At 41.2% G+C, this 10,283-nt stretch overlaps 2 protein-coding genes and 1 long non-coding RNA gene across 3 annotated transcripts in view; 1 reads left to right on the forward strand and 2 right to left on the reverse strand.

Annotated features, from left to right (window-relative positions):
- Positions 1-879: 879 nt before the first annotated feature.
- On the reverse strand, positions 880-1,983 carry LOC122058946. The gene is made up of 3 exons (XR_006133990.1): positions 1,865-1,983; positions 1,454-1,498; positions 880-1,341 (listed from the first exon to the last, which is right to left on the reverse strand). It is a non-coding gene; the product is annotated as an uncharacterized LOC122058946 (long non-coding RNA).
- Positions 1,984-4,567: 2,584 nt separating this feature from the next.
- Positions 4,568-7,040, reverse strand: LOC122058639 (scarecrow-like protein 8). Its single transcript, XM_042621278.1, has one exon. The coding sequence runs from the start codon at positions 6,677-6,679 to the stop codon at positions 4,766-4,768; it is 1,914 nt and encodes a 637-aa protein (XP_042477212.1). The 5' UTR covers positions 6,680-7,040; the 3' UTR covers positions 4,568-4,765.
- Positions 7,041-8,528: 1,488 nt separating this feature from the next.
- LOC122059158 (succinate dehydrogenase subunit 5, mitochondrial-like) overlaps positions 8,529-10,283 on the forward strand; it is an 11,532-nt gene continuing 9,777 nt past the window's right edge. The window contains exons 1-2 of the mRNA XM_042621842.1: positions 8,529-8,532; positions 8,674-8,897. Of these exons, the coding sequence (XP_042477776.1) occupies positions 8,529-8,532; positions 8,674-8,897 (228 nt within the window). The remainder of the gene's footprint in view (positions 8,533-8,673; positions 8,898-10,283) is intronic.

The raw sequence follows: 10,283 nt of genomic DNA on the forward strand, positions 1-10,283 counted from the left end.
TTTGCTACTCCATCTTTACCTTGTTTTGCTGGCTTGTGCTTCTCAAGCTCTGATTTCTGTGTCTACTTGCTCTTTTCCCTCTTCTAAATTCTTGAAGAAACACAAAGGGAATGGTAAGGGTGACTTGTTCACAATCCGAGCTTCATCCACCTCTGATGCTGAGGAATCTGACTGCAATGATGAAGAATGTGCCCCTGATAAAGAGGTAAAATTAAATTTCTCCTTTTGTTCCAGATCTTGTCCTTGAATTTTAAATAACCTTAATGTTTGTGTATCCTTGAGTCTTAAGTGTAAAATGTGGACTGGGTTGTGTTTAATAGTTTAGAAGGAAGAAGAGATCTAGTTACACCTTGCAAGAAATACTGGTATTAATGTTTCTGGGTTTTGATTTTATGTCTCAATCCACTTCTCCTGGATTGTTGACCAGAAGATTTTATGGATTGGTTGTGTTTGTACATCGATAATGGGTGGATGAGTGTTTTAATGGACTACTGTAGAGTTTCTTAAAGATTGTCTATTTTTTCTGAGTTGATTTTCTTGAATTTCTGGTTGATTCAAATGATTGCAGATTTTGGTTATTGAATTCTTGGTCCATTTGACAAATTTTAGGTTGAAATATATATATGTTCATCAGCTGAATGAATGATTCAACATTTCATATGTATGTTGATTCTTTCAGGGTTGAATGGTAAATCATTACTGAAAGAAGAGTGGCAAGTGAAAACATGTCAGGGGAAGTGTTTGAAATAAAGAGAAGAGTGGCAAGTGAAAATAAAAATAGAAAGTGGGGAATGAAAATAGTAGACACAGAAATAAAGTAGATTGAGTCCTCTTCCTGAACTTTTCATTAACAAACAAAAGTTAATAATCATTCGAAAAGGAAAAAAAAATTATGAAGTCTTACATAAAGTCTTGATCTTGTATTTACTCCATACATAATATGAAATAGACTTTAGTACTATTTACAAGGCCGTTACATAAAAGACATAGCACGAGAGAATTAACACCCAAATACATAGGAAGATGGTTAAACCATAATAATGGTTGAGCAACGACTGGTCCACTAGTATTTGTTTCTGCACTTGTGGACTATAGGAGGCTTGACGAATAGCTGAGATGACCCGTGTGTTCCTATTAACACTTTCTGTTGAATAACATGTTCCTGTGTCTACAGTCTCAGTATAATTCCTCGATACTGGGTCCAACCAAATAAAACATCCCGGATGTTTTCCGCCTACCGAACATCTGTAAAATCTTCGTCCAGGATTCCGCGCTGTTTGAGAAGTTCGGATGACCATCACCTCTCCACAGCTACACATCCGTTGTTGTGCATCCATTTCTCTGTAAAATGCAATATCCATAAGAGAATAATCGAAATGAATATATCCTGTCAATAACCCTGAAACAAATAACCAAATATACAGTCTACACTAAAAAAAGGTTATATTCTTACATCATAGAGCTTACTGTCAGTTCTACACAAAGATGAATCTTATCCCTGCATTGAAAGCACTTATCCCTTCAATACAAGATTCTAAGCCCCGAACCAAATAGCCAAATATCCATAAGAGAAGAAGTACAATGCAACATTTAATATATAGTCAATGCAATATCCATGCATCAAATTTATACAAAATAATTGCAGGGGAAAAAAACAAGACCAGTGTGGAGTCACTGATGAGAAAATTCTGAGAATTATAATCATTCAAGAACTTTCACTAATTTACTGTCATTCACAAACTACCAGTGAGGGAAGTAATATGATCCCATTGAGGTTCCTCTGCTCCTCTGCTCCTTTGCTACACAAAAAAAAAGAAAAAAAAAAAAAAAGGTAATTAACAAGGAAAGCCAGAGTAGTTCATACCTTCAGGTCATCAATCCAGTAAGTGTGCGAGATCAGTTGCAGGGGCTTCGTTGATGTTCGAAATCACTCAGTAATTCGAGATAACCAATGAAGAGGGAGAGCGTGTACGAAGCTTCTGGTTAGAAAGTGGAGAAGAAAATATCTAGGGTTTAAAAAAGAGTGAAGAGAGAAGAGAAGAGGAAAGTAAGTTTTAGGTTTCATACCTTAGGGTGATCGAACCAGTGTGCACGAGAACCAACAGGGGCTTCGTTGATGCTCGAAATCTCTCTCTAATTCGAGGCAACTGTGAGAGAGCGATATCAGTGCGTAGGAGAGAGAACAAAGATTGAAGAAGTCAAGAAGGGTTGCAGGGGGCTTCGTTGATGTTCGAACACGCTCACTATTTCAAGAATAGCCGAGATGAGATCAGTTGCAAGTATCCTTTGAACCGAGAGATAGCGTGTAAGAGGGAATGAGAGAGATAACAGAGGGTGAAGAAGAAGAAGAAGAAGAAGAAGAAGAGAGGAGGAATATGGGAACAAAAAAACAAAATAAAGCATTTAGTGTCAACTTTGGTGTTTTCCATTCTTTTGGGAAAAGAAAAAAAAACGCTAGAAACACAAAATGACGGAATGACAAAACCTTGTTCGTTCCAAATACAAAAAATGTAAAAACTAGGGTAACCATTTTTTAAATAGGTTCACCAAATGCTTTTTTTTTTTTTTTTTTAACTACATTTTAACATAGAAACTGAAAATTCTATTTTTAACACGAAACATCGTTACTGAAACTAAATGACTACTAAACGCAGCCTACGACCGATTGACACAAAGACTTGATGTTAATTGTTATAAACGTGAGGTCCCTCACATTATAAACCCGCTTTTAGGGGGCAAGTTTTCCTAAAATTCTTATAATCACTATTCTTTACCCAATATATATATATATATATATATATATATATAATCATTGTTCATGAAGGCCTTTGATTGGCTTTGGAGAAGCTGAAGAAGAAAGCAGCAGAGAAGAAGTTATATGTTATAGGCATCAAAGTCATGGTCATGGATGAGCCCCACAAAAGTGAAAGAAGACACAAGGATTGGATGGTTTGGGTTTTATTTTGAAGAGACCAATGACTAAATGCCCAATTGTGAGTTATGATCTTCCAATGGTAGTTGGAAAATTGCCTTTTTCTACTCTTTCATTCTCCATAGCTTTCTATTCTTTCATGTTTGATAGCGGAAGCAATGCCCATCTTGTTTGGTTTGGCTTTGGCTTTGGCCCACAAGTCACCAAAGGACCCTAAGGCTTTGGCCCATTTTGGGTGGATGTAATTTATGAGATATATAATAGGGAAAGGCATTTAGATCTGATGACTTTGTTCTTTCTCGCCCTGCCAGGAGGTGGAGGAGTGGGCCAACTTAAATCTAAGAAAATCCATGATTGGGCCACTTTGGCTTGTTTCTTCTCTTAGCAAGCGGAGTTACCCAAATTTCTTCACAGAAAAATTATTCTATTCGATTTAAAAAATAAATAAATAAGTTTATCGTCCAAGAGCATGGCTCTCGCACCTGCATCTTTGTGTCAGTCTTTCTTCTCTTTCTTATAAAATTACCATCCTCACCTCACAGATTGAACTAGAAGGGCACAGGCATAGAAGTCATAATCTTGAATAAAAAAACACTTCCCCAAAAAAGATGTGTGATTAGATGCTAGCTATGCAGCTTGCTGCAAGAGACTGTTTTCTTGGTTACCCTTCGAAAGATTATGCAATCTCTTTCCTTCTCACATGAAATGACTTGATTACTCTGTTATGTGCTAAACTATTCTGTCACATCTCATTGATGTGCTTCTATATACCACTTGCTTGGAGAACCCTCTCTTACTAATTAATAGAAAAAAGAATGCTACCCGTCTCCATTCTCTATGTTTAGATATATAGTGGCTTTATTAAAAAAAAAAAAGTTTATGAATTGCCAGAGCAAGATATGCTAGCACCTCTCTCTCTCTCTCTCTCTCTCAACGATATCTCACTGCCTTCCTATGGATGGAGTAATTCATGCATTGGATTCATTAGGACAATATGAAGGACCACAGTTTCAAGCATCGATATCATATCGATCATATTATATTGTATTAGCTAAAACCAATCATTGATCCCTGGGTGATTCAGATCGGTTACCCATATCATTTCAAGGATAAAACAGTAACAAATATAGTATCTATTTAGAAAAAAAAAAAAAAAGACAAAACCGAACGATACTTGTTGATTCAATCTGATCTGCAAATATCGATGTTGATACTGATACCATCCCCTAAATCCATGTGAAGGACTCACCCAGCCATATCTTTATTTTTTTCTTGGTAAATCTCACATTCTTTTCGGTAAGGTAAATATCACATTCCCACCTAGCCACATGGTGGGTGGGTTGATGAATCATCTCAATCACTATTTCTCTTCTTTTATTTATTTTATTTATTTATTCTCTTTTCTGCTATATACACGTGGATAGTGTAATATGGCTTTCTACTAGGAAATCACCATATCAAATATTGACCCTAGACAAAATGGTAGGTTAGTAGGACCCTACACTTCAAATGATGCTTCCCATCAAGTCCCTCTCATAGTCTCACACATGATAATGATATACCAGCGGCCACACAGTAACATTGTTTGACATACCAAGTGTCAAAAATAAATAAATCAAAGAAGAACAGAACCAATTGATTATAACGGGCGTGCAATTAATTTAAAAAAAGCTCATCAAAGCGATGATCATGAATCACGATGATCAGAGTAGAATAAGAAGAAACAAAACCAAAAAGAGCAACAGGCCCCACTTCTTAAGATGGAGATGCCAGATGGAGGGCTCAAGTTTTGTTTTCTATCTCTCTACATTAGAAATCTTTAGTATCATATTATTAACGCCAAGCGGATGCGACGGTAAGCAATCGACCCATCCACCCAAAACAGATCCCACCTCCCTCTTGCTTAATAGTGAAACCCGGGTTATTCCGAGTCATACCGCTGAGTTTGGCACGCAACGAATCGGTCATCTGTTGACTCAAAGGCCTCGACTCGAAGCCGGCCATTCCCATCCGAGCTCGCCACTTGCCAAACACCTCGCACCGCTCCACCCTCTCCCTTCCCTCGCACGCCACCGTGTTGGCCGCCTTCCGCCCCAAGCATTCTTCCACTCGGACTCGCCCTCCACCGTCCCGAGCCATGGTGGCGTCGAGTGAGTCAAACAGAGCACCGTAGTACGCGCAGGCCTCCGCCACCCGTGCACCGAAAGGTGCTGTGTTGGCATTCATCTCCTGCTCCACTAGCGTCACCACCCGAGGGCACAATCCCTTCACCACTCTCAACAAATGGTCCCTAGGGTTCTCCGTCGACACACTCTCGTCTGGCATTCTGTACAGCCTGAATGCAAAATTCACCGCCAGAGCCTCGTCGGCGTCGCTCTCCAACGCATCCCTGTCCAGATCAGCCATTTTCCGACATACGGCGTTGAATTTAAGGTTGACACCCACTCGCTCCGCTAGCTTTTTCAGCCATTCACCCACCACTCTTAACCCATCCTCGTTGTAGTTGTTGCTGCCGGGTTCAACGACGGCGGTGATCTTGACGACGATGGGCCTGCCCGATTGTCGTTCGGCAAGAGCATGGATGAGGGTCATGTACTGGCTTCCCTGTCCGATGTCGAAGTCCACAACGTGGACATTATTGGGTTGGTCTCTCGTGGCTTCTAGGATAGCGAGATTGGCCGCCATGAACCCAAGCTTGAAACAGGGGGACGCTTCATACAACATTTGCGTTGCAATCACCTGCTCGTTACTGCCGAGCTCCGCCACCGGTGGAGGGTACTCAGTTGGGTTGCCTCGGGACTGGAGAGCACATACCATGTAAGCCGTCAACCTCTGCTCCGGATCGCCTCCCCTGTTCGAGACCTGCTTCAGCCTCGCAAGAGTCGCCGTCGCTGCTTCCATCTTCCCTTCGGAAATGGCTGTAGCGGCGTCCAGCAAGGACTGTTTCGAAGAACAGGAGTATGGGGACGCTGAAGAAGAGGATGACGAAGACGATGATGAGGTCGGGGAAGGCGAGAGAGGCTTCTGTTTCTGGTTCTGAATGGGGGTGGTAATCAGGTTCACGGTTTCGCTCCACTCACTGTTACTGTTGGTAATAACCGAACCGGCGTCTTCTTCATCTTCATCGATATCATCTAAGAGCTGTTTCTCCAGTTCTTGAAGCTGGTTCCTCATCTTTTTCTCTGATTCAGGCTCCGAATCTAAAGCCACGGCTCGATTGTTGTTGGGCGGTAGACAATTATTGAAGGATAATCCGGGCAAAGAAGGGATATTGCTTCGGTGATGGACGTTGTTGTTGTTGGAGTTAATGGAATGAGACCGAAGTTGTTGCAAAAGGGGAACTCCGTACCTTCCTGATAAAGTGGACGGCGGCGCGAGAGCTGCAGCACCGGAGACGTCCGGCGGGGAGAAATCGAAAGGAGAAATAGGAGATATCGGAGGCGCATGGCGGTAACTCCTCTGTTTGACAGACCTGAAAAAGGCTCCTGCTCCCAACTGCTGTTCCTGTTGTCGTTGTTGTTGTTGTTGTTGTCGTTGTTGCAGCTGGTACTGTATGTCTAGTTCTGAAAGATGTCGTTTCGCAACCATGTCAGTTCGCCGAGGAAGGATAGTGGTGGAAGACCCGTCAAGTAGAATACCTCCCAGTTGAGACCGATACAAAGCTTGCCCATTGTTAATGGCAGCCGATCCTCCGCCGATCCCGGCGGAGTTGTAAAAATCGGCACCGCCTGGGTACCCAGACGACATTGTCGGGGAACAAGGAAAGAGGAGATGAGGTTCGTGGGTTATGGAAATAATTAGCAGAGCCAAAGATCAAATCTAAGAGAGGTTGATCAGACTTGAGAGAAAAGATAGGAGAAGAGAGAAGTTGGAAGGAGAATATTTTTGCGCTTTGCCTACCCCTTATGTCCCAAGAACGAATCGATTCCCTTCCCGTCATAATAACCCGGCTGGCGGGGTTTCAGAAACATCGATTTCCGTTTCAAACCAGCATTATCGCTCTCTCACTCTCCCACTAATCTTGTTTTTTAACACTTTTTGGTGGGATCCATTCTTAAATTTGGAATTTAGAACCACCCATGCCTCTTCTCGTAACTGTCGATCCCCAGTTTACTGATGAAGTTTTCACCTCCACTCGTCGGTTTCTAGTTCCTCACTTTGCGTCTGTTTTCAGAATTTGAAAAAACTAGAAAACAAACTCCAGAAAGCTGTCTCCGTTTTGGAGAATCTCTCACCATTAAAATACATCGTGAGGAGTAAAGTGTCCCCACTTAAACCCTCATAAATAAAAGCGTAAAAGTATTAAACAGTTGAAATCTCCTTAAAGTTTCTGCAAAGAAGATCCAGTTCATCGCTACCAATCATATATTTTTTTTTTCTTCAAGTTGATGGAGAGAAAAATAAACGGAATCACGGATACTGTTATTTATTTTATTTTTTGGTGGAAAGCTGTAACTGTTCTTTAAATGGGTTAATACTTAATTGGGCTATAATCAAACTGTAAATATGCCATAAATGAATTGATTAAGCTATAAATGGATTATTAACGGAGTATAAAAAAGGTCAATCAGACCTTGCAGCTGTTATCCTATCCCTTTTATTATAAGAATAACTAATCTTATTATTATTTTGAAATTAATCGATAGACATAACTACCCTCGAAGAGAGGGTATTAAGTATATAGTAACCAACTGATGCTGAGTGAACAGAAAAGCAGCAGGTTAGCGGCAGGTGATAAAGTAGAAGCACCACACCGGAGTCCTCTATTCTGAAGAAAGTAGGAGTGTAGGACAGGAAAGGGACCGCAAATCTCTAAGGCTCTAAAGCCTCCAAGGGCAAAGCGTGTGCACAGAAACGAGGCGCATGGTCTGGCTTTCACTGCCCCTGGTGACCTGGCCCCACCACATTGAAATGTTGAATCAATAATTAAGTAATGTATTGGAGGTTAAGAATAAATGTAAGGCGTAATAATTGAATTTAGGGTTAGGAATTCCTTCTAAGCTATCTCAACTTCCTTTGTCCGTTTCTCTACCAAGTACCAACCATACCATCCAGTTGGGAGTTGGTATTGGATTCTTGTATTCCATGTATTCGTTGACTCGTCCCTTTCTTTACCTTCATGCATTATTCCACACCAACGGTAGGGATCATGAGATATCCCACGTGTCTATCTATGGTGTGCTTTTAGATGTCCATTTATTTTTTTGGTAGGATATGTCCATTTAGTTACTTCACTAACTACCCTCTGTACCCGACATACAAAATAGTCAAGGTCGTCATTTATAATAATATTATTGTTAGTATATTTATGTGATTATTAAGTAATTTAAAGGAAAGAAGTCAAGGTCCCTTATGGCCTAATCTAATCTACTATCTATGAACCCAAATAATACTTATTATGTATTTAATTAGGGAAATTATCTTGTACCATCGTTAAAATTAAAAATAACTTGAAGTAACCTCCAGAAATGAAAATAATGTCCAGTAGACCTTTCACTTTCATAAAATTATATCTAAAAAATCCATTATGTTAGGTTTAAGGCATTAAGTGATGATGTCATCAGTCCTTTTTTTGCTAAATGGTCAATCTACCCTTATGGGTATGTTAAGTTACTATAATGACCTTCGTTCCTAATTAGTAAAACTGGTATTTCACTACTGTTTTTCTATTGAATGGCATTTCACTTCACTATTGTTTCAACAGAACTGCTTACCCCAATGATTTGATGGGAACGATGAAGGTACTGGACCTGTAGAGCGGTCTACGGAATCTGAGGATACTCCATATCTAGGGTTATTGTCCGGTGATGGGGTAAGCAGTTCTGTTGAGATCTCAGAGGGTGTTGATGCTGGTGGCTATTCGATAAAATTGTTTGAGAGCCAGCATAACATCATAGCTCAATTGCTTGCTTCACCTGAGGAAGAATCAAGCGGTCTTATTGAACATGCTTTTGATACTCAGCTGGTAGGTGTGAGTGAAATTGTAATGCCCCGCTTCTTAAACCCGGTCTGATTTCGCGATTTGAACCGGTTTAACCATGCAGGAACCGAGCCAGAGGATATTAGAGCGGGTTCCGTATGGGCTATGATGGCATGGGTGACCTTAAACACCGACTGGCCCGACAAGTCCGAGCCAGTGCCAGAAGAGACGGGAGTGCCCAAACCGTGTACGTGCACCTACCATAAGGCTATGTATGGATAAAACAGGTATTATATCCGTATTTTAAGGTATATACGTATGCTACATCGTATGCCTGGGGTGGGGTTCGCGCCGAGGTCCGAACCCGGTCAAAATCCCAAGTTTTGGCTCTCAGGCGGGTATAACAGGTGGGTACACCCACCCACCTGAGTGACCCATCCATCACTATTCACTTAAGTAGGAATAGTATATAAAGCTTTATGATTTCTTTTCTTTTCATTTATTACCCTCGTACGTTTGGTGAGAAAAGTAAAGAGGAGAGAGAAAAGAAAGGGAAGAAGAAAGGAAGAGGAAGAAAGGAAGGTTTTCAGTGGCGCCGAAGCTAGATCTTTCCATTCCGGTGCCGGGAGAGTAATCTTCAACTCTAGATCTACATTTGGAGGTAAAAAAAGTTGGGTTTTACGAACGTTCACCATACCCAAGCTTTAAACCCTTGATTCGAGTATGGTTTCTTAAGATCTAGTAAATACCCTTTGAAATGATGAATCTAAGGTTTAATAGATGATTTATGTGTTGATCTTGAAGGATTTGAAGAGATATTGACAAGGTAGAAGAAGCATTGTGAGTTGGAAGTGATTTGAAGGGTTTGAAGTCATTTTTGGGCAAAGAGGTAAGATGGCTTCCCCTCACTTGAATCTAACCTAGATCTAGGTTAGAACCATCCTATAGGACTTCAAAGGTGTGAAGAATGGGTGGGGAAAAGCCCCATTTGATTCCCCAAAGGATGGAGAAAATGGGGAAGAAACAGAGTCATTCCCGCCAAAACCGGTGGGTACAACCGGCGGGTACCTACCCGCCTGAGAGTACCCACCTGAGAAGGCAGGGGTGCCTGGCCAAACCGGCGGGTAGGTACCCGCCGGTCATAACCGGTGGGTATAACCGGTGGGTAGACAGCCCACCTATCTTACGCACCTGTTTGGCCCCGAAGGTGATCCGTATGTCCGATCGAACCCAAATCGGACGTGTGACCTTATTTTGACGTTCTAAACATGATTTTGACATTAGATTTCATTAATTTTGATTCTAAAATGGTGAAGTACTAACCCCGCTCAATTTTGTTAGGTTCACCAAACCCTACCCGATTCGCTCCGGATCTCACCCATACCGAACGGGAGTCCTTGTACGCAACAAGTAAGTGGAGAGAGGACGTTT

The sequence above is a fragment of the Macadamia integrifolia genome, chromosome 13, assembly GCF_013358625.1.
Source record: "Macadamia integrifolia cultivar HAES 741 chromosome 13, SCU_Mint_v3, whole genome shotgun sequence".
Classification (NCBI taxonomy): Eukaryota; Viridiplantae; Streptophyta; class Magnoliopsida; order Proteales; family Proteaceae; genus Macadamia; species Macadamia integrifolia.